This window comes from Rana temporaria, chromosome 12 (assembly GCF_905171775.1).
Source record: "Rana temporaria chromosome 12, aRanTem1.1, whole genome shotgun sequence".
Taxonomy (NCBI): domain Eukaryota; kingdom Metazoa; phylum Chordata; class Amphibia; order Anura; family Ranidae; genus Rana; species Rana temporaria.
The window spans coordinates 134,601,063-134,625,460 of record NC_053500.1 but is presented as its reverse complement, the minus strand read 5'-3'; the positions used below and the strand labels follow the sequence as shown (position 1 = coordinate 134,625,460).

At 45.1% G+C, this 24,398-nt stretch overlaps 1 protein-coding gene across 1 annotated transcript; it reads right to left on the bottom strand.

The window, feature by feature from the left end:
* Positions 1-1,529: 1,529 nt before the first annotated feature.
* Positions 1,530-14,733, bottom strand: MAFG (MAF bZIP transcription factor G). Its single transcript, XM_040330802.1, has 3 exons — positions 14,506-14,733; positions 7,936-8,002; positions 1,530-5,163 (listed from the first exon to the last, which is right to left on the bottom strand). The coding sequence occupies exons 2-3, from the start codon at positions 7,975-7,977 to the stop codon at positions 4,708-4,710; spliced, it is 498 nt and encodes a 165-aa protein (XP_040186736.1). The 5' UTR covers positions 7,978-8,002; positions 14,506-14,733; the 3' UTR covers positions 1,530-4,707.
* Between the last annotated feature and the right edge of the window lie 9,665 nt (positions 14,734-24,398).

Sequence of the window (24,398 nt, the reverse complement as noted above, 5' to 3'; positions counted from 1 at the left end):
AATGGGATAATGAGGGAATAACACACACCTGGCCATAGAACAGCTGAGCAGCCAATTGTCCCATTACTTTTGGTCCCTTAAAAAGTGGGCGGCACATATACAAGCTGTTGTAATTCCTACACCGTTCCCCTGATTTGTATGTAAATGCCCTTAAATTAAAGCTGAAAGTCTGCAGTTAAAGCGCATCTTGTTCGTTTCATTTCAAATCCATTGTGGTGGTGGATAGAGCCAAAAAGACTAGAATTGTGTCGATGTCCCAATATTTATGGACCTGACTGTATGTGCCATTGCATCATTTCATGTGCCGTTACCAGGGGAATGACGTCATCGCGGCTCTGGCCAATCACAGCGCCGGAGCCGCGATACCCCGGAAGTAAGCCCCAGGAGAGATGTCGGCGGCCGGAGGGGGGGACAAGGACTGCTGCGGGGGCTTTGATTTGAGGTAAGTAATACATAATGAGCTAGGCCCGGATTCACAAAGCACTTACGCCGACGTATCTCGATATACGACACGAAAGTGTAACCATGCGCCGTCGTATCCATGCGCCGTGCCCACAAAACTAGAGACGCCTGAAAATAGGCTTCCTACGACCGACGTAACTTGCCTACGCCGTCGTATCGTGGGCGCATATTTACGCCGGGCGCATTTTCCGCTCCCATCGATTTTCTATGCACATATGCAAATGAGGGAGATATGCCGATTCACAAACGTAGGTGCGCCCGGCGCATCATATACGCGGTTTGCGTAAGTCGTACGTCCGGCGTAAAGTTATTCCCCATATAGGAGGCGCAACTCATGCAAAGGTATGGGGAACACAAGCCGTTGGATCTTTTGTCGTTTACGTTGTACGTGAATATGACTAGGCGTAGGTTACGTTCACGTCGTAGGCAGTGATTGGACGTATCTTGGGCAGTTGTTCTGACGTGATTCTGAGCATGCGCACACGGGACGGCGCATGCGCAGTTCATTTTAAGTACTTCTGTGGCGCTTGGCCCATCATTTGCATGGGGTCACGCCTCATTAGCATGGCTCACGCCCACTTCCACCTACGCTGGCTTACGCCGAGGAAACCCAGCGTATCTTTAAGAGCGAGTGGGAGCAAGTGCTTTGTGAATCCAGTGCTTGCCTCTGTGTGTTGCGCCGGCGTAGCGTTAAAGAGATACGCTACGGGAGCATAAATATGCGCCGATGTATGTGAATCCGGGCCCTAGTATGCTATGCATACTAGCTCATTATGCCTTTGTCTTGCAGGGTTTTTTGTTTATTAGGGTTTGCAACCACTTTAATTGGAAGAACCGAGTGCAGCTTCTCCTCCCCCAACCCTCATCTGCAGCATTATGTTTGCTACTAAAGTCCTGGTGCCCTTAAATGCTGGCGCATCATGCAAGCTTCATAAACGACTGAGTCAAGATAGCTTCATGTACCCAAATGTTGTGAGCAGGGGCGGACTGACAACTCATGGGTTTTACTGAGCCTGGCAACCCTGATGGGGCCCCCTAGTGGCATGGGGCCCTCGGGCAGTGCCACTAGGACTCAATGGTCAGTCCGCCCCTGGTTGTGAGCAATAATATGCATTTTTTTAAAAAGCCTCCTACGATCAACAGATCTTGCAATCTATCATTGGCACAAAGACACCACCGACGTCAAAAATGCCTCCACCACATCATCACAAAAAAAAAAAAAACACCCACAGCAAGAGGAACCCACGTCAAAACTGCACACGGACCACGATGGGACACGTACGGACATCACGGGAACAACATACCAATCCAGAAGCTGTATAATCTCACGGCACGAAATTACACAACGACCCCGAAAAAAAATTAAAAAGAGCAGCGTAGTCTCAGGTCACAAAGTACACGGCACGCACGTGTGTAGACTAAGAGGAAACCTGCACACAGACACTCCGGAAGATGTCAGTCACGATTCCACAGACAAGCAAAAAGGACCACCAGACGTCACGTCGTAGACCGGGCCACAGCACTGCATACTTCACGATTCAACTACACACACACACACACACTGACCCACAACAAGTGCTACAATCTTACGTCACACTATACACTGATAGAGACCCCGACAGCTGGACAGCATGGGAAACTGAGCACATATAACACGGCCATGTTCAAAAGTGTCCAGAAAAGAAAAAAAAAAGTCAACCAATGGGATTAAGATGCGGGTATTGGTTGCCCAAGGCAGAGCTGGCATCAGATGCTGACCAGAGTGGAGGGTACTGTAAATATAATGGAGGAATATGAAGAAAAGCTATTGGTAATGGTGGGAGAACCTTATTATGAGGAGGCTTTGCAGCCTAATGACCCACCATGAAACCAGTTCTGGCCCATAGCAAACAGGTACTCCATTTAAATGAAAACTAAAATTTGATTGGTTGTCTAGTGCAGCATACTTTCCTCCAACTCTAAACTCTGGCCCATGCCAATCAGGTGCACCTTTACAATGATGGCTGAAATCGAATTGGTTGCCAAGAATTGCATACTCTCCTCCCAACTCTCCTCACTTCCCGAAGGCTGAACTCATGGCAACCAATCAGGTGCTCCGTTACAATGATGGCGGAAATCTAATTGGTTGCCAAGAATTGCATACTCTCCTCCCAACTCTCGTAACTTCCCGAAGGCTGAACTCATGGCAACCAATCAGGTGCTCCTTTACAATGATGGCTGAAATCTAATTGGTTGCCAAGAATTGCATACTCTCCTTCCAACTCTCCTAACTTCCCGAAGGCTGAAATAATGTCAACCAATCAGGTGCTCCTTTACAATGATGGCTGAAATGTAATTGGTTGCCAAGAATTGCATACTCTCCTCCCAACTTCCTGAAGGCTGAACTCATGGCAACCAATCAGGTGCTCCTTTACAATGATGGCTGAAATCTAATTGGTTGCCAAGAATTGCATACTCTCCTTCCAACTCTCCTAACTTCCCGAAGGCTGAAATAATGTCAACCAATCAGGTGCTCCTTTACAATGATGGCTGAAATGTAATTGGTTGCCAAGAATTGCATACTCTCCTCCCAACTTCCTGAAGGCTGAACTCATGGCAACCAATCAGGTGCTCCTTTACAATGATGGCTGAAATCTAATTGGTTGCCAAGAATTGCATACTCTCCTCCCAACTCGCAAAACTTCCAGAAGGCTGAACTTATGGCAACCAATCAGGTGCTTTGTTACAATAAAAATGTTAATTTGTGACCCAAAGCAGCACATTCAGCTCTCATCGCTTTCTGAGAATTGAACTCTGGCCCATAGGAACTAATAAGGGTTTCCTTTACAATGACAAATGGAATCTTATTGGTTGCCAAGAGCAGCAAACGTTCCTCCATCTCCCATTTCCCCCCCCAACTCTCATAACTTTCTAAAGGCTAAACTCATGGCAACCAATCAGGTGCTCCAATGTTCCTCCATCTCCCACCTATTAAAATGACAACTGGAATATGATTCGTTGCCAAGGGCAGCAAATGCTCCTCCATCTCCCATCACTTGTTGAGAACAACTCTGGCCCATGGCAACCAATCAGGTGCTCCTTTACAATGACAACTGGAATTTCATTGGTTGCCAAGAGCTGCAAATGTTCCTCCATCTCCCAACACTTGTTGAGAACAACTGTGGCCCATGGCAACCAATCAGGTGCTCCTTTACAATGACAACTGCAATTTCATTGGTTGCCAAGAGCTGCAAATGTTCCTCCATGTCCTATCTTTTGTTGAAAACTAGACTGTGGCCCATGGCAACCAATCAGCTGCTCCTTTACAATGACAGCTGGAATTTCATTGGTTGCCAAGAGCTGCAAATGTTCCTCCATCTCCCATCCCTTGTTGCAAAACCAAACTCTGGCCCATGGCAACCAATCAGGTGCTCCTTAACAATGGCAACTGGAATTGGGTTGGCTGCCAAGAGCAGCCAACGCTCCTCCATCTCCCATCACTTGTTGAGAACTGAACTCTGGCCCTTGGCAACCAACCAATCAGGTGATGTTTTACCATGACAACTGAACTTTGATTGGTTGCAGCGCGCTCTCCTCCAGCCCTTAACACTTGCCAAGGGCTAAATGGTTTCATTGTAAATCTGATGCAAAAAACAGACTTCCTGGTTCATCTGAAAGATGGCATCTGGCTGTGACAGGTCCTCTTTAGCTTCAGTTGCATCCATCAACCCCACAAGGGTATGTGCATGAAAACTAAAGAACAACCCATAGCAGCTAGCTTTACGGTTTCAGGTAAAAGTTGACAGCCCACTTTTTTTTTTTTTCATGGCAACCAATCATCTTTCATTCTACGGGAGACTGAAACAAGAAATCTGATTGGCTTTCATAAGCAGCATGGGCATTTTTTTTTTTGCCAGACATGAGGACCGGTGAATGTTCCAACAGGGGGAACCAAAGCTGGAAGATGTTGATGGCTTTGCAGCCTCTCCTCTCGTCTTCGTAATGGCTGAGTGCTTAGATGATTGGTCGAATGAGGCATGGGGAGACCTCGTCACCAAGTGTCACCTCCCCTTAACTGCGGATACTCAGATGTGGACAACCTACGTTCCCTGCCACAGAACCCAAACCAATTCCCTCGGATGTTATGGAGCCTCCTGAACATCACGTACGAATGTTCCTCCTCTGGTTACGCTAATCTTTGGGTACTTGTGCTTTGGGAACAGATGGTGAAGGAGGAGGGGCAGGGGATCCAGGTTTCTCACGCCCCTAAGACTGCGCCTCCGTCTTAGATTTGACAATGGTAATGACGCTTGTGGCGGCCACTTTGCCGGGGATGATGAGGGGCCTGACTCCAGGCGTTATTGGTCCTCTTGAAGGAGTGATAGGGCTGCGGGCGACAGTCCTGGCAAAGTTCTGAAGAGCTTCGTACTTTGAGCGAAGAGAGTCCAGTTCCAGTCGCATGCTGGCGTTCTCCGAGGCCAGCTTCTCCACCTCCTGCTGCAGCTCCACCTTCTGCTTCTCCAGCTCCTCCTTCTGGGTGACGCGTTTCACTCGGCAGCTGGCGGCGTAGCCTCTGTTCTTCAGCGTGCGCCGCCGCTGCTTCAGCTGGATGATTTCGTCTTTGGACAGGCCGCGGAGATGTTGGTTCAGCTCCCGCACGGACATGGTGACCAGTTCTTCATCGGTGAGACTCGTGCCATTTTCCCCCGGCTCTCTTTTCACCTGCGTGCAAAACAGATGGAGTCAAACTTAACAAGCACAATGCATAAGGGCCACTCGTATGTAGCCACTAGGGGCCCATTTTTCACAGTTATGAGCTTTTTGTTAGGAACTTGGTATGCGCGGTGCCATACATTGCGCTTTACTGTAGTGTGTCTTTTTTGAAAAGCCTATGGCGTGTGAACACACCCAAAAAACTCCACCCGGTGCAGAAAAAATGTGCACACGCATAAAGGGCCGGATTCATAAAGACTTACGACGGGCGTATCTGTAGATACGCTGTCGTAAGTACGAATCCTCGCCGTTGCAACTTTAAGCGTATGCTCAAACTGAGATACGCTTAAATGTTGCTAAGATACGACCGGCGTAAGTCTCCTACGCCGTCGTATCTTAACTGCATATTTACGCTGGCCGCTAGGGGCGTGTACGCTGATTTACGCCTAGAAATATGTAAATCAGCTAGATACGCCAATTCACGAACGTACGCCCGGCCGTCGCAGTACAGATATGCCGTTTACTTTAGGCTTTTTCCGGCGTAAAGTTACCCCTGCTATATGAGGCGTACCAATGTTAAGTATGGACGTCGGGCCAGCGTAAAATTTTCCGTCGATTACGTTGTTTGCCTAAGTCGTTCGCGAATAGGGCTGTGCGTCATTTACGTTTAAGTCGAAAGTATTGAATTTTTGCGGGTTAATTTGGAGCATGCGCACTGGCATACTTTCACGGACGGCGCAGGCGCCGTTCGTAAAAAGCGTCATTTACGTGGGGTCACAATGTTTTTGCATAAAACACGCCCACATCTAAGGCCCCATACACACGAGAGGATCCATCCGCTGAAAAATCTCAGCGGATCGTTTTCAGCGGATGGATCCCCTGGTGTGTATGCTCCAGCGGATCTTTATCCGCGGATATTTCCGAATTCCAGCAGATAAAAATTTGTTGACATGCCAACAAATCTATCCGCTGGAATCGGATCCCACGGATCGATCCGCTGGTCTGTACAGACTCACCGGATCGATCCGTCTGAGGGGATCCCCCGCATGCTTCGTAATGATTCGACGCATGCGTGGAATTCCTTATATGACTGCGTCGCGCACTTCGCCGCGTCATCATCGCGGCGACGGCGCGACACGTCATCGCCAGAGGATTTCGGCGCGGATTTCGATTCGATGGTGAGTACACTCCATCGGATGGAAATCCGCGCAAATTCCCAAGAGGATTTATCCGCGGATACGGTCCGCTGGACCGTATCCGCGGATAAATCCTCTCGTGTGTATGGGGCCTCACAGATTTGAATTAGACGGGCTTACGCTGTCCTATTTACGCTACGCCGCCGCAACTTTGCTTTGTGAATACTGCACTTGCCTGTCAAAGTTGCGGAGGCGTAACGTAAATAGGATACGTTACGCCCGCACAAAAATACGCGCTCCCTACATGAATCTACCCCAAAGAGTGTTCACAAAAACGTGCAGACGGGTGCAACGTCAAGTGGTCCTCCTGTGAAGAAGGGACCCAAAAACCCTGATCCTCCAGACGGGGATAAAAAAAAAAGACCTGCATACTGTAAATGTTGTTAGTATCCTGGATGTAATGTTAGAATTTTTTTTTTTAGGGTGAACCCCCGCTTTAAGTATGCCAGTGGATCCTGCCAGAAATCGTGTTAGGTGATAACTGCCAGTAAAGGGAGAGAGCCCAGGAAGTTATCAGTCAACATAGTTCCCAGTATTCTCTGAGGACTACAGAAAACCTCTTTTTCTGGTACGCAGAGGAAGAAGAGGGAGGTGTTCTGTAGCCTTCAAATACTTCCTGTCCTTGGGTGAAAATGCTGCTCCTCCATAGATACAGCATAGGATAGGAAGCGTGTTACTAGCAGGATCACCAGGGGAACATAAATAGCCTGAAAAAAATAAAAAAAAAATAAATGCAGCCACCACATGGAACGACTGGTAATCTGTAACATATGACACGTTTGTTCTTATGTTTACATACGCTTTAAACACATGGGGGCAGATTCTCGTAGATCGCCGCATCTCTGCGGCGGCGTAACGTATCTCGTTTACGTTACGCCGCCGCAAGTTTTACGGGCAAGTGCTTGATTCACAAAGCACTTGCCTGTAAAGTTGCGGCGGCGTAGCGTAAACCCCCCGGCGCAAGCCCGCCTTATTCAAATGATCCGGGTAGAGGGCGTGGATCATTTAAATTAGGCGCGTTCCCGCGCCGAACGTACTGCGAATGCGCCGTCCCTAAAATTTCCCGACGTGCATTGCGCTAAATGACCTCATTGGTTTCGACGTGAACGTAAATGGCGTCCAGCCCCATTCACGGACGACATACGCAAACGACGTAAATGTTTAAATTATCAATGCGGGAACGACGGCCATACTTAACATTGGTTGCCCCTCATATAGCAGGGGCAACTTTCCGCGTCGCAAATCTAAAGTAAACGTCGTATCTTCACTGCCTCGACCACGCGTACGTTCGGGAATTCGCGTATTTTGCTAATTTGCATACTCGATCGGGAAAACGCCGGAGGCGACACAAAAAAAATTGCATTTAGGATCCGACAGCGTAAGAGCCTTACGCCTGTCGGATCTAATGGATATCTATGCGACTGATTCTAAGAATCAGTCGCATAGATATCCGGGGCCAGATTAGGACTTACGACGGCGCACATGGCGTTGCGCCGTCGTAAGCCCTTTCAGAATCTGGGCTCATAAACACTGGTGACCCAAAAAGCAGACATTCCGCCACCTTTGGCGGCCGCGCTCCTCTTACCTTCAGAGCTTTGCTGTTTCCCTTGCTGATGAGAGTCGTCATGCCCTGGGAACCGTGTGTCAGCAAACTAGAGAGACAAGAGAGCGGTCAGTGTGTGAGAGTGACAGACAGACCCCACAAATACCTTCCCCCTTCTCTCCGCTCACCTAGTGCCGCCGTCCATATGACCCTGGCGAGGAGACACCTCCACTAATGAGGACTTTCCCTAACAGAGCACGCTCACCAATAACAATCCCCTGGGGGGGGGGGACCTAACTTTAAAAATAAGCTGGGAGGGGAAGAAGTGCTGAGCAGGCGAGTCATGCTGAGTCAGCAGAGTGTGTGTATCAGACGGCAGCATGCCGTATCCTGTGTGTGCTTTATATATACATACAAAGGCACGAGCGACGACGCCGGGAGGAAGGATTTCTTTTTTCTCTTAAGGCAGATCTGCTGATCTTACAAGTAACACCCGGGAACAGTCCGGGTGTGCGGCCGGGTACCTCTCCCAACTGTCTATATTCTGCTAAAAATAACTCCAAAACAACAGCTGACCCATAATGGAGAGGTGACCCGTGACGATGGACGGCGGCGTTCAATCCTTCTCCGATCAAATGATTTATTATTAACCACTTAAGGACCGGACCAATATTTTCTTGTGAAAAAAAAAAAAAGGACCGGACCAATATGCTGGCTAAATGACCCAAGGGGTTTTTACAATTCGGCACTGCGTCGCTTTAACAGACAATTGCGCGGTCGTGCGACGTGGCTCCCAAAACAAAATTGGCGTCCCTTTTTTCCCCCACAAATAGAGCTTTCTTTTGGTGGTATTTGATCACCTCTGCGGTTTTTATTTTTTGCGCTATAAACAAAAATAGAGCGACAATTTTGAAAAAAAATCGATATTTTTTACTTTTTGCTGTAATAAATATCCCCCAAAAACATATATATATAAAAAAAAAAATTTCCTCAGTTTAGGCCGATACGTATTCTTCTACCTATGTTTGGTAAAAAAAAAACGCAATAAGCGTTTATCGATTGGTTTGCGCAAAATTTATAGCGTTTACAAAATAGGGGATAGTTTTTTTTTTTTTTTTACTACTAATGGCGGCGATCAGCGATTTTTTTCGTGACTGCGACATTATGGCGGACACTTCGGACAATTTTGACACATTTTTGGGACCATTGTAATTTTCACAGCAAAAAATGCATTTAAATTGCATTGTTTATTGTGAAAATGACAGTTGCAGTTTGGGAGTTAACCACAGGGGGCGCTGTAGGAGTTAGGGTTCACCTAGTGTGTGTTTACTAGTGTAGGGGGGTGTGGCTGTAGGTCTGACGTCATCGATCGAGTCTCCCTATAAAAGGGATCACTCGATCGATACGCCGCCACAGTGAAGCACGGGGAAGCCGTGTTTACATACGGCTCTCCCCGTTCTTCAGCTCCGGGGAGCGATCGCGACGGAGCGGCTAAAAACAAATAGCCGCGCCGTCGTCCCGGATCGCTCCCCGCGGGAAAAACAATGCAATGACAATGGTCCCAAAAATGTGTCAAAATTGTCCGAAGTGTCCGCCATAATGTCGCAGTCACGAAAAAAAAATCGCTGATCGCCGCCATTAGTAGTAAAAAAAAAAAAAAAATTTATAAAAATGCAATAAAACTATCCCCTATTTTGTAAACGCTATAAAGTTTGCGCAAACCAATCGATAAACGCTTATTGCGATTTTATTTACCAAAAATAGGTAGAAGAATACGTATCGGCCGAAATTTTTTTTTTTTTATATTTTTTGGGGATATTTATTATAGCAAAAAGTAAAAAATATTGCATTTTTTTCAAAATTGTCGCTCTATTTTTGTTTATAGCGCAACAAAATAAAACCGCAGAGGTGATCAAATACCACCAAAAGAAAGCTCTATTTGTGGGAAAAAAAGGACGCCAATTTTGTTTGGAAGCCACATCGCACGACCGCGCAATTGTCAGTTAAAGTGACGCAGTGCCGAATCGCAAAAACTGGCCAGGTCCTTTAGCTGCCTAAAGGTCCGTGTCTTAAATGGTTAACTGACAATTGCGCGGTCGTGTGACGTGGCTCCCAAACAAAATTGGCGTCCTTTTTTCCCCCCACAAATAGAGCTTTCTTTTGGTGGTATTTGATCACCTCTGCGGTTTTTATTTTTTGCGCTATAAACAAAAATAGAGCGACAATTTAGAAAAAAATATTTTTGACTTGTTGTTATAATAAATACCCCTAAAAAATATATAAAAAAAAAATTTCCCTCAGTTTAGGCCGATACATATTCTACATATTTTTGGTAAGAAAAAAAAAATCGCAATAAGCGTTTATTGATTGGTTTGCGCAAAAGTTATAGTGTTTACAAAATAGGGGATAGTTTTATGGCATTTTATTAATAATTTTTTTTTTTTTACTAGTAATAGCGGCGATCAGCGATTTTTTTCAGGACTGCGACATTATGGCGGACACAACGGACACTTTTGACACATTTTTGGGACCATTGTCATTTTCACAGCGAAAAGTGCTATAAAAATGCACTGATTACTGTGAAAAATAACAATGGCAGTGAAGGGGTTAACCACTAGGGGTTAAGTGTGCCCTAAGGGAGTGATTCTTACTGTAGGGGGGCGTGGCTGGACGTGTGACGTCACTGATCGTCGTTCCCTATAACAGGGAACAGACGATCAGTGACAAGCCACAGAGAAGAATGGGGAAGGTTTGTTTACACTCACCTCTCCCTGTTCTTCAGCTCCTGTGACCCGATCGCGGGACACCGGCGGCGATCGGGTCCCGGGGGCGCAGTCACAGAGCTTTGGACCGGGTCGCGTGCGCGCCCCCCACGGCTGGGCACTTGTACCATGCCACAGCAAGAAAAAAATCAGGACACACAGCTGACGCGTTTCGTACTAACACTTAGGGCCAGATTCACAAAAGGGATACACCGTCGCATCTCTCAGAGTATCTATGCGGCGGATTCATAGAATCAGTTACGCATAGATATCCCTAAGATCCGACAGGTGTAATTGTTTCACACTGTCGGATCTTAGGATGCAGTACCGCGGCCGCCGCTGGGGGGAGTTTGCGTCGTAAACCAGCGTCGGGTATGCAAATTAGGAGTTACGGCGATCCACGACGGTTTTTCGCGTTCGCTACGTCGCCGCTAGTCTAGTTTCCCGTCGCAAAGTTAGTCGTCGTTTTGGGTGCCTTAACTTTACACAGCACACGTATGTGCTGTATAAAGTATGGCCGTCGTTCCCGCGTCGACATTTAAAAATTCACGTCGTTTGCGTAAGACGTCCGGGAATACGGAAGTACGCTACGCACGTCGCCGTTCGAAAAAATGACGTCAGTTCGCGCAAAGCACGGCGGGAATTTCAAAACGGAGCATGCGCAGAAGGTCCGGCGCGGGAGCGCGCCTAATTTAAATGGCACACGCCCATTTAAATTACGCGGGCTTACGCCGGAGGCCGCCGCCGTAGGTTTTCAAGTGAATCAGGCACTTGCGATGAAAACTTGCGATGGTGTAACGTATCTACGATACGTTACGCCGCCGCAGTTCTACGTGAATCTGGCCCTAAGTGTTAGTGCGAAACGCATCAACTGTGTGTCCTGATTTTTTCTTGTAGTGTTTTTTATCCAATTTTACCAATAAAGGCTATTTTAAGGATTTTTTTTCCTTGGAGTGCGGCTGTCCAAACCTTATCTTCGTTCTCTGCTATATGCATTGCCAGCACCCGTGGCCTCTAGGAGGAGACTGATCACCGAAGTACATTCATCTGGAGCCGTTACTTTCCTTTTCCCCTTTCTGAGTTCAGCCGAGCTGTCCCCAAGTATTTCCGAGGCTCTCCGGTGCCCCCCCCCCCACCTCTGGCCACATGTGGTATTGCATGCCATAGAAGTCAATGCGAAACAAATTATTATTTTTTCTTTTGTTTGCTTTGTTAGTGAATATTTTTACATATATATATATTTACACATTTCACATTGGAAAAGAGGAAAAAAATAAATAAAAATAAAAATTAGTTTGTAAATAACATTTCAATGCTTTGTACCATTGCTGACAGCTGAAGTGAAAACAAAAAACAGTTGCTGTAGGTATCGGTAATCTGTATCTGAGTACTAATATATATATATACACACAGTATCTCACAAAAGTAAGTACACCCCTCACATTTGTGTAAATATTTTCTTCTATCTTTTCATGTGACAACACTGAAGAAATGACACTTTGCTACAATGTTGTGTAGTGAGAGTACAGCTTGTATAACAGTGTAAATTTGCTGTCCCCTCAAAATAACTCAACACACAGCCATTAATGTCTAAACCGCTGGCAACAAAAGTGAGTACACCCCTAAGTGAAAATGTCCAAATTGGGCTCAAGGTGTCAATAATTTGTGTGGCCGCCATTATTTTCCAGCACTGCCTTAACTCTCTTGGGCATGGAGGTCACCAGAGCTTCACAGGTTGCCACTGGAGTCCTCTTCCCCTCCTCCATGATGACATCACAGAGCTGGTGGATGTTGGAGACCTTGCGCTCCTCCACCTTCCGTTTGAGGACGCCCCACAGATGCTCAATAGGGTTTAGGGCTGGAGACATGCTTGGCCAGTCCATCACCCTTTACCCTCAGCTTCTTTACCAAGGCAGTGGTCATCTTGGAGGCATGTTTGGGGTCATTATGTTGGAATACTACCCTGCGGTCCAGTCTCTGAAGGGAGGGGATCATGCTCTGTCTCAGTATGTCACAGTACATGTTGGCATTCATGGTTCCCTCAATGATCTGTAGCCCCCCAGTGCCGGCAGCACTCATGCAGCCCCAGACCATGACCCTCCCACCACCATGCCTGACTGTAGACACACTTGTCTTTTTGTCCTCACCTGGTTGCCGCCACTCACGCCTGACACCATCTGACACCAAATAAGTTTATCTTAGTTTCATCAGACCACAGGACACGGTTCCAGTAATCTACCTATGATGATGATGGGAGGAGGGGGCAGGGTACCTATAATGATGATGGGAGGAGGGGGGGCAGGGTACCTATGATGATGATGATGGGAGGAGGGGGGGCAGGGTACCTATGATGATGATGATGGGAGGAGGGGGCCGGGTACCTATGATGATGAGGGGAGGAGGGGGGGCAGGGTACCTATGATGATGATGATGGGAGGAGGGGGCAGGGTACCTATGATGATGATGATGGGAGGAGGGGGCAGGGTACCTATGATGATGATGGGAGGAGGGGGGGCAGGGTACCTATGATGATGATGATGGGAGGAGGGGGCAGGGTACCTATGATGATGAGGGGAGGAGGGGGGGCAGGGTACCTATGATGATGATGATGGGAGGAGGGGGCAGGGTACCTATGATGATGATGATGGGAGGAGGGGGCAGGGTACCTATGATGATGATGGGAGGAGGGGGCAGGGTACCTATGACGATGATGATGGGAGGAGGGGGAAGGGTACCTATGATGATGATGATGATGATGGGAGGAGGGGGAAGGGTACCTATGACGATGATGATGGGACAGGGGCAGGGTACCTATGATGATGGGAGGAGGGGGCAGGGTACCTATGATGATGATGGGAGGGGGCAGGGTACCTATGGTGATGGGAGGAGGGGGCAGGGTACCTATGATGATGATGGGAGGGGGCAGGGTACCTATGGTGATGGGAGGAGGGGGCAGGGTTCCCCTTATTACGATGATGATGGGAGGAGGGGGAAGGGTACCTATGATGATGATGATGGGAGGAGGGGGCAGGGTACCTATGATGATGGGAGGAGGGGGAAGGGTACCTATGACGATGATGATGGGACAGGGGCAGGGTACCTATGATGATGGGAGGAGGGGGCAGGGTACCTATGATGATGATGGGAGGGGGCAGGGTACCTATGATGATGAGGGGAGGAGGGGGGGTACCTATGATGATGATGATGGGAGGGGGCAGGGTACCTATGATGATGATGATGATGGGAGGAGGAGGAGGGGGGGTACCCAACTATGATGATGATGATGGGGGATGAGTAATGATGATAATGAGAGGAGGAGGAGGGTACCCACCTATGATGATGATGGGAGGAGGGGGCAGGGTACCTATGATGATGATGATGATGGGAGGAGGGGGGGGGGTACCTGTGGTGATGATGATGGGAGGAGGGGGCAGGGTACTGATGATGATGATGATGATGATGATGGAAGGAGGGGGAAGGGATGATGATGGAGGAGGAGGGGGGGGGTACCTGTGATGATGATGATGATGATGGGAGGAGGGGGCAGGGTACCGATGATGGGAGGAGGAGGGGATGGGTACCCAACTATGATGATGATAATGATGTAGGGAGGGGGCAGGGTACCCCCCTATGATGATGATGGGAGGAGGGAGCAGGGTACCCCCCTATGATGATGATGGGTAGTGATGAGGATGATGATGGGGGATGGGTAGTGATGAGGATGATGGGGGATGGGTAGTGATGGGGATAGAACACACAATGACAGAAGGCGGCACACACCGCACATTAGGTGACCCGGCAGGGACCCCCCCCCCCCGCACTCAGCCCCCCCAATCACCCCAATAAGCACCTGTCAATCACAACTCCTCCCCTTCGCCTTCTTCATGACCTCATCTCTCCGGTGACGTCACGCTCCCACTGTGGGAGGAGCCCGGTGGGGGCGCTCACGTCAGACCGGGCAGTCCCCCGGTTAGAGGATCATGTGACTCTCGGGCCCGGAAGTCGACGAGCAGGGTCAGGCGTGGAGCCCGAAGCGCTGAGTCCTCACGCCGGGGAAGACGTCACCTGATGTTTGGGTCACGTGACGCCATTGATGGAGCGTCGTCGGATCAGGGGGCGTGGCAGCGTGACGTAGAGCGCAGGGAAAGGCTTTCGGATGCGGACCAGCGACACCTAGCGGCAGCGCCGCCATCTTGTTGGTGGGCTAAGCTGTCAAAACGGACCTGTCTAACAATGTCAGGCTGCACAGTTACCATCCTGTGACGGAATCATTTCTAGGGATGTTTTACCAGCTTTTTGTGCTTTCCGGGGACAACCACAGGCTGTAACCACTTGCTGCAGGGCTAATTTAATTATTTTTTTTGACTAGAAAATTACCTAGAACCCCCAAACATGCTTATATATAAGGGAGGGGAGTAGGGGGGGGGGACACTGGGATGAGGGAGGGGAGATCACGGGGGGGACACTGGGATGAGGGAGGGGAGATCACGGGGGGAGACACTGGGATGAGGGAGGGGAGATCACGGGGGGGACACAGGGATGAGGGAGGGGAGATCACGGGGGGAGACACTGGGATGAGGGAGGGGAGATCACGGGGGGGACACAGGGATGAGGGAGGGGAGATCACGGGGGGGGACACAGGGATGAGGGAGGGGAGATCACAGGGGGGACACTGGGATGAGGGAGGGGAGATCACAGGGGGGACACTGGGATGAGGGAGGGGAGATCACAGGGCGGACACAGGGATGGGGGAGGAGATCACGGGGGGGACACAGGGATGGGGGAGGAGATCAAGGGGGGGACACAGGGATGGGGGAGGAGATCAAGGGGGGGACACAGGGATGGGGGAGGAGATCAAGGGGGGGACACAGGGATGGGGGAGGAGATCAAGGGGGGGACACAGGGATGGGGGAGGAGATCAAGGGGGGGACACAGGGATGGGGGAGGGGAGTACTGGTTCAGCCTGGTTCAGACTAGACCGGACTAGACCTGTACGGTCCAGTCTAGTCCGGCCCAGGGTTTATCACCGATAAATATAGCCTTACCAGCACCCATAAATGCGGCGATATCAGCACCCATAAATGCAGAGGAATCGTGCGCTGTATCATGGGCACAGCACTGGGCAGAGTGGAATGGAACATCAGACAGTGGTACACATACAGGTCACACTCACTGGCAGTGGCGCTGTGATGGTTAGGGACACGCAGCAGTGCAGGGGGTGTTTCCTTGTAATAGATACAGTCCTCTGCCAATGCTGCGCCAGTGCCTCTGACACTGTACAGGGGGAGAGAGGGAGTAGGATCCAGGGCTGTGGAGTCGGTAGATAAATGTTCCGACTCCTCAGTTTTATGTACTTCCGACTCTCCGACTCCTCCGTGTTAATATGCAAATGTATTTTATACATTCCTTGAGGGAAAGAAACGCAACCTACCACAGGACTACTGGCTACTGTATTGCACAGTTTAAGCAAAAGACAAACACAATGAAAACAATCAAGTGGCTGGATAGTAGCAGCAGGCATAAACATCAGGAACAGGATCTTTACCAGTTCAAAAATACAAACCACATTATTTGGTTGTTTTAGAACAAAAACAAAGCTTATCTATAATGAACCAAAAACAAAATCTGCAAAACCTAGAAATGGTTTATATTAATCTTGAAATGTAGTTCTAGGCTTAGCAAATGCAAATCAATTCAATGTAGAGTTCTAAGGAAGAGAATTGCCTCTGCCAGATCCTCTTTCATAGAGGCTCTTAAGTCAGACTTTATTATTTTTAGGGCTGAAAATAATCTTCCGACACGGACTTGGGTGGGTGGCGTTGCAGTAACTATTCTGGCCACATCACTAACGATCTCTGGATAAACAAGGATGGCTTCTTCAACAGTAAGTTTTGATGAGCGATCATACTTTTCAACTTCTTTTAGTGCTTTATAAAACTCCTGTTGGAATTTTTTTATTTGGACACTTACTGGTTCTCTAACATGCGTTCCCTGTAAAAGCAGAACACAACACTATGGAAAGTATAAGTATTGCAGCTCCTAATTGTGCGTTGCGTGCCATATAGTGAAGCACATGAAAAGCGTGCTTCTTCACGGTCACTTAACGTGTTCGTTTTGCGGTTACGTGAGGCACTGAATGCATTGGTCTTTATTCTTACAGTAGAGAAGTCATTAATTATAACTTTTTGTGAATTGGGACATTTAAACTTGCTTTTTTTTTTTTTTTTATTCCAATCTAAATTTAGTAGGAGTCGGAGTCGGTGCATTGTTTTCCGACTCCGACTCCAGGTACCCAAAATTTCCCCCGACTCCGACTCCACAGCCCTGGTAGGATCACCAGCGGCCCTGTCTGCTTAGCACACACGCACAATCACACATGATGTGGAGGTTCCCCTAAAAATAAACTTTTAACATTGCATTTATGAGATTAATGACAATTAGAATCGGCTGTTTTTTTTTTAAAAAAAGACGGGTACACTTTTACATGGTGTACGAACTTTACACTTTGTAAAGGCAAACTAACACGGCGACTTAACGATGGGAAAAAGCTTTGTGGATCTCCGTAAGTGCTAATTTGCATACCCGACGCTGGTACTGCGGCGGCCGCGGTATTGCATCCTAAGATCCGACGGTGTAAGTCCATTACACCTGTCGGATCTTAGGGCTATCTATGCAGAACTGATTCTATGAATCAGCCGCATAGATAGAAACAGGGATACGCCGTCGTATCTCGTTTGTGAATCTGGCCCAATGTGTCCCTTTAAAAATTCTATGTATGTCTTCACTTTGGTCCGCTGTAGTGTTAAAAATCTTGCTTACTAGAAAATAGAGGGCCATGGACTAGGACGCCGGGCACTAGCACAGCCCTGCTCCACAGCACCCCCAGGATAAACGCCTCTCCTCCGGGTGGAGGACAAGCCGGAGGCGTTTCGGGTGCTCTTTTTTTTTTTTTTTTTTTTTTTTTTTTTTGTGTTTTTTTTTTTTTTTTTTTGTTTTTTTTTTTTTTTTTTTTTTGTGGCGACCCGGTCTCTGAGGGACACCGGGAGACCACAGACGCGCGAGAAGCCAATTTTTGCGGAGAAGGAAGGGGTTTTTTTTTTTTTTTTTTTTTTTTTTCCTGCTGGCCAACGCTCCCCCCCCCTCCCCCCCCCCCCCCTGTGATAGCTAACTCTAGGGGTAGGTTATAAAATGTCGAAATTAACATTTACCTCGTATAACGTCAAAGGATTAAATATCCCCGAAAAAAGAATGCGACTATTATCAGAAGTACAGAGAATGAAGTCACAGGTTATCTTTATACAGGAAACCCATTTTAAGAGAGGAAAAACCCCGAAATTGAAAAATCACAGGTTCCCAATAGGATACCATAGCACATCACAAAATTCGAAATCATGTGGGGTATCTATTTTGCTATCTAAACAAGTAGTGTGGAAGGAATCCGAAGTGATTAAAGATGAAGTGGGACGCCTGCTAATAGTGAAAGGCATATTAAACCAACAGAAGACCACATTGGTGAATATTTATCTACCAAACATCGATCAGATAAATTACTTGGAATCATGTCTACAACTGGTCCACCAACACAGGGAGGGCATATTGGTGATTGGGGGAGACCTCAATCTAGCCCTGGATCCTACAAAGGACACTTCGAAAGGTGTCTCTCATCTGTCATATATTAAACTAAGGAAGGCTAAAAAACTCCTACAAGAATTACAACTGATCGATAGTTGGAGGATGACTCATATACAGGAGAGGGATTACACGTTCTATGCAGCTAGACACGGTTCATATACAAGAATCGACTATGTCTTTATACCAAAAAATCTAGTGACATCTTTAGTGGATGCTAATATTGGAACTTTTTCACTCTCAGATCATGCTCCAACAGATTGTACAATAAAATGGGGAGCCGATGATAAGAAGGAGTGGCAGTGGAAAATAAATGATACACTACTGAAAGACAGGATGTACGAAGAGAAAATAAAGGAAAAATTAGATTTTTTTTTTGAAACAAATGATACAGAGGAAACAACCCCTTTCTGTCTGTGGGAAACGCATAAATGTGTAATGAGAGGTAATCTTATTGCAATGGGAGCACATAGGAAAAAGATGCTAAACGAACAGATAGACACACTGTTTAAACGAGTGGGGGAGCTTGAAACTGTACATAAAAAATCCCAGGCCGAAGCAATAGAACAGGAACTGGATGCGACTCGAGAAAAATTGAACCTGCTGCTGATAGATAAGGCTAAAGCCAAACTAACAAGGGGAAGAAGAACATTTTACGAGTTTGGGAATAAACCAGGTAGAACATTAGCAAATGCTCTGAAAGGAGTGCATACAGGTAATCATATAACACAAATTAAGGCCTCTAATGACGAAATGGTTAATACTCCGCAAGAAATCGTAAATTGTTTTAAAGAATACTATGAGAAACTATACCAGTTAGAGGATAAAATGACCGCAGAGAAGGAATATGAGAAATTAAAAAAAGCCAGGGAATATATTAAAGATACTCTGATGCCAAAAATATCGGAAGAGAAAGCAAAGAAAATAGACGAACCAATTACGATAAAGGAATTTTCGGATGCCCTAAGAACATTAAAATTGGGCAAAGCACCAGGCCCTGACGGGTTTAGTTTAACATATTATAGGATGTTCTCGGAGAAACTAGCACATAGATTTATAACAGCTTTCAACTCCCTACGGGAAGGAAAAAAAATACCAAACGAAACATTGCTGGCACATATAGTAGTTATTCCCAAAGAAGGGAAGGACCCCTCTCAATGTGCCAGCTATCGTCCCATATCATTGCTGAACGTGGACCTAAAGGTATTTACAAAAATTTTAGCCCAAAGGATAATAAAATGTATACCAGACCTGATACATCCTGACCAAGTGGGATTTATACCAGGCAGGGAGGGCAGAGAGAATACACAGCGAGTGGTAAACGCAATATATCTAGCCCAAAAAGAAAAAAAGCCAATGATATTAGTTGCCAGTGATGCAGAAAAAGCGTTTGACCGCGTTGAATGGCTGTTTCTAAAAGCAACGCTGCAACACATTGGATTAGGAGAAGGGATGATGAGCTGGTTCACGAATTTATATTCACATCCAAGTGCGAAAGTTAAAATAGAAGGTAAAACATCCGAACCATTCGATATTCGAAACGGGACAAGACAGGGATGCCCACTATCACCCATAATTTTTGTTTTGACAATGGAGCCTTTCCTAAGGAAAATACGTGCTAATGTAAATATTAGGGGAATAGCAACAAAGGAAGAGGTACAGAAAGTGGCGGCATACGCGGACGATCTAATTTTTTTTATAACATCCCCAGTCATTTCCCTACCTCCCCTAATGGCAGAAATAGGAGAATATGGAAGTCTGTCCAACTTCAAAGTTAACTATGGGAAAACAGAGGCACTAGGAATAGAAGTAAAAGTGGAAATATTGGAGCAGATTAAAACTCATTTTGGCTTTAGGTGGACAGACTCCCATGTAACCTATTTGGGAACAAAGATAACAGGAAACCTGAATAGACTATTCGAAGTTAATCATGTATCAGTGGCCAGGCGAATAAAATCAGACCTAGATAGATGGGACAAAGGAATATTCACATGGTTCGGGCGGACAAATATATTAAAGATGAACGTGCTTCCAAAAATTCTATATTTAATACAAGCCTTGCCAATTAAGATTCCACAAAGTTTTTTAAGAGATCTAAGATCAAGATTCCTGAAATTCATCTGGGCAGGGAAACCAGCTAGGGTAAGTAGAACCATCTTGGCACTACCTAAGGGACAAGGAGGGATTGGATTCCCAGATTTAATAAAATACCAGGAAGCAGCACACCTAACTAAAGTAGTGGAATGGTGCGGACAGAATAAAAAACCCTCGATAAGAATGGAACAAGCGACAGTAGAGGTCCCACTAGAAGGAATGGCATGGATCCCAGACAGCGAAATAACAACAGAGATAAAGAAACATCCAATGATAGGAGCTACCAGACAGATTACTAAAAAGATTTTTGAAAGAACGATGATATCAAAATACCCTAGCCCAATGACACCGGTTTTAGGGACGATGGCTTTTCAAGTAGGACTGATAGACCCAAGGTTTAAGGCCTTGCGACAGAGGGGGATAAGTAGAATTATACATTTCTCAAAAGATAATCGACTGATGACAAGGAGAGAGATCGAAAGAGAAGGTATACCAGAATTAGACTTTCTAAGGCAGCTCCAATTAGAAGCATTCCTTCGAATAAAGGCAGACACCTTCTCAGAAATAAGACCCCCGTCTAAATTCGAACGGATTTGTCTGGATGGGAACATAGTAAGACACTCTCTGTCTTATTTTTATGCAACGTTAATTAAACTAGACAGACCACAAGAATTCACGTTCATACGAGCCTGGGAGAGAGATCTTGGACTAACATTCACCCAAGAACAAAAAGACAGGATATTTCGATTTACCCATAAGGCGTCAGTGGCTAGTAAGTATGAGGAAGGGGGATACAAAATACTGACAAGATGGTACAGAACACCAGCGGTATTACACCGAATATACCCAGAGACTTCAGATATCTGCTGGAGATGTCTTGAAGCGGAAGGGACACTGGTACATATTTGGTGGGAATGCAGGAAAATAAAAGAATTTTGGAAAACGATAATAGAAACAATTAATATAATCACGGGAATTAACTTAACGGATAAACCATCGACAGTTCTATTATTAGACATCCCACTGTCAACGGAAAAATATAAAAACTCGCTGATAAGACATCTTATTATAGCAGCTAGAGCGTGTACCCCTGCCCTGTGGAAACAGGAGACTCCCCCATCGAAAGCACAATGGTTGGCAAAAGTAGCAGAGATACAATTAATGGAAAATCTAACATTGGCATTGAAAGACCAAGATGAGAGATACCAGGCGATATGGGCTCCTTATGTGAGATACAGGGAGGGGTAGGGGGACGGGAGGATGCAAATGGCCAGCAGAAAATTTTTCTTGTTTTTTTTTTTTTTTTTTTTTTTCTAGGTGGGTGGTAAGGGGAGGGGGGATAACGGGTAATAAAAGATAGAAAGAAAGTGAGGAAATGGAAAGTATTATGATTACAGGATAAAAGTGGGAGGAGGATTTGGAGGCAAATATCCATCTTACTCCCAATTTTTTGATAATATTGAAATGTTATATGCTGTAATGCGTAATTCTTGAAATAAACAAAGAATTGTAAAAAAAAAAAAAAAAAAATCTTGCTTACTCCTTTACATATTTTTTTTTAGATAAAGAAAAATGCTTTTCTTGTGTTTTTTTTTTTTCTCTTTTTTGTTTTTTATTTATTTTATTTGTATTTTTTTTTTTAAGTGCTGATAATGACCCTAAAAATGCATGCAGTTTTACCACACTTGGGGTGTGGTAAAAAAAAACTGTATTAATACCATAACATAGGTGCAGTCTTGCTGCTTTTATTGGTGCATTTTTAGTGCATTTTGTTTTTTTAACTGACCAAAAATGCGTGGTAAAACTGCATGCATTTTTAGGGTCATTATCAGCACTTAAAAAAAAAAAAAATACAAATAAAAAAAAAAAAAAAAACCACAAGAAAAGCATTTTTCTTTATCTAAAAAAAAAAAATTTTTTTTTCTGAAAATTTCTTTCCGCCGACGAAAATGCAGTCCCTCTACTTGTGATGCCAAGCCTCCACGATTGAACTTAAATGCAACAAATGAAAAAAAAGAGGAGGGGCAGGGACAGTCAGGCTGGGGAGAAAAGTCCTACATGATGCCGAGTGTCCTCCTGCCAGGAAATGAGGAGGGCTCTGACTTTTTGCAGCATATTGTGAGAAGCCCACAGTGTGCTGATGAAGCAGAGTAAGCCATTTCAGTCCAGGAGAGGAGCCGGCGCAACTGTGCGAGACTGAAGGAAAGGCTGGGAGGTCAGATTTAAGTACCTTGAACAGTTTCTGATCTTTTCCTCTATAAGTATAAATGTTAACAGATTTCCCAGTGAATGAAAACAGGAGGTGGGTTATTTACAAATTTATTTTCTTCAAACGTACTAAAATTTTGAACCGTTGTTAGGAATAAACAGGTTTTAAAAAAAATTAAAAACAAATATTTTAAATCACTTCCTGGACATTAAAAAAAAAAAAAAACACAACACACAGAAGATCCAATAGAACAGGAGCCAGGGCAGACAAGCTCACACACCTCCCGTGTACCCCCAGAGCCTGGCTCTGATAGGCACAGGCTTGTGCCAACTCGGACAGCCATCATTGGTTCTCTGCAGAATAGAAATATATATATTTATTTATTTATTTATTTATATATTTTTTTTATTTGCATTTAATTGCATTTAAGAGTAAATATGAGATCTGTGGTCTTTTGGACCCCAGATCTCACATTTAAAAAAGGTCCTGTCGTGCTTTTTTTTTCCCATTACAAAGTTTACATTCCTTGTTATAGGAATAAAAGTGATCCAAACATTTTATTTTTTTTAATGGACAGTGTAATAATAAAAAAGTAAAATATATATTTTTTTAGAAGTGCCCCGTCGTGCTCACGCACAGAAGCGAAAACATATGTACGGTGTTCAAACCCCATGTTAGGTATCGCCGTGATCGATAGAGAAAAATAATTCCCCTGCAACTCAAAACTGGTAACCTGTAGAAATTTAAGGGTCAAACGTTTGTTGCCATGCAACGAGCGGGCGGAATTTTAAAGCATGACATGTTGGGTATCAATTTACTTGTCGTAGCATTATATTTCACAATATAAACAAAAAACTGGGCTAACTTTACGTTTTTCTTATTCGAAAAAAAAAGTGTATTTTTTCCCCAAAAATGCGTTTGTAATTGCAACTTTAGTCTCTAGTGTCTGAAAAAAAAAGAAAGAAAAGAAAAGAGAGAGAAAGAAAGAAAGAAAAAAAAAAGAAAGAAAGAAAAAAGAGAAAGAAAGAAAAAAGAGAGAAAGAAAGAAAAAAAGAGAGAAAGAGAGAAAGAAAGAGAGAAAGAAAGAAAGAAAGAAAAAAAGAGAAAGGAAAGAAAGAAAAAAAGAGAGAAAGAAAGAAAGAAAGAAAAAAAGAGAAAGAAAGAAAGAAAAAAAGAGAGAGAAAAGAAAAAAAGAGAAAGGAAAGAAAGAAAAAAAGAGAGAGAAAAGAAAAAAAGAAAGAAAGAAAGAAAGAAAGAAAGAAAGAAAGAAAGAAAGAAAGAAAGAAAGAAAGAAAGAAAGAAAAGGACAGAAAGAAAGACCTATTTTTCAAACTTGCTGTTTACAAGATAAAATTCATTTTTTTAAAATATATATATATATATATATATATATATATATATATATATATATATATATATATATATATATATATATATATATATATATATATATATATATATATATATATATATAATATGTTTGGGGGTTTCAAGTAATTTTCTGGCAAAAAAAAATAAAAAATAAAAACGTAATTTACCTTGTAAGCAACAAGTATGAAAAATAGGCCTGGCCCTTAAAAAAATAAATTATTATAAGTCAGTAGCTACAAATACTGCAGCAGCTGACTTTTAATATTAGGACACTTACCTGTCCAGGGCGCCCGCGATGTCGGCACCCGAAGCCGATCTCTCCCTTGGATCCCGGGAGGAGGCGCAGCCATTGCCGGTAAGAGAATCAGGAAGTAAAGCCTTGCAGCTTCACTTCCTGGTTCCCTACTGCGCTTGCGTGACTCGCGCTGCGTGATCCCACT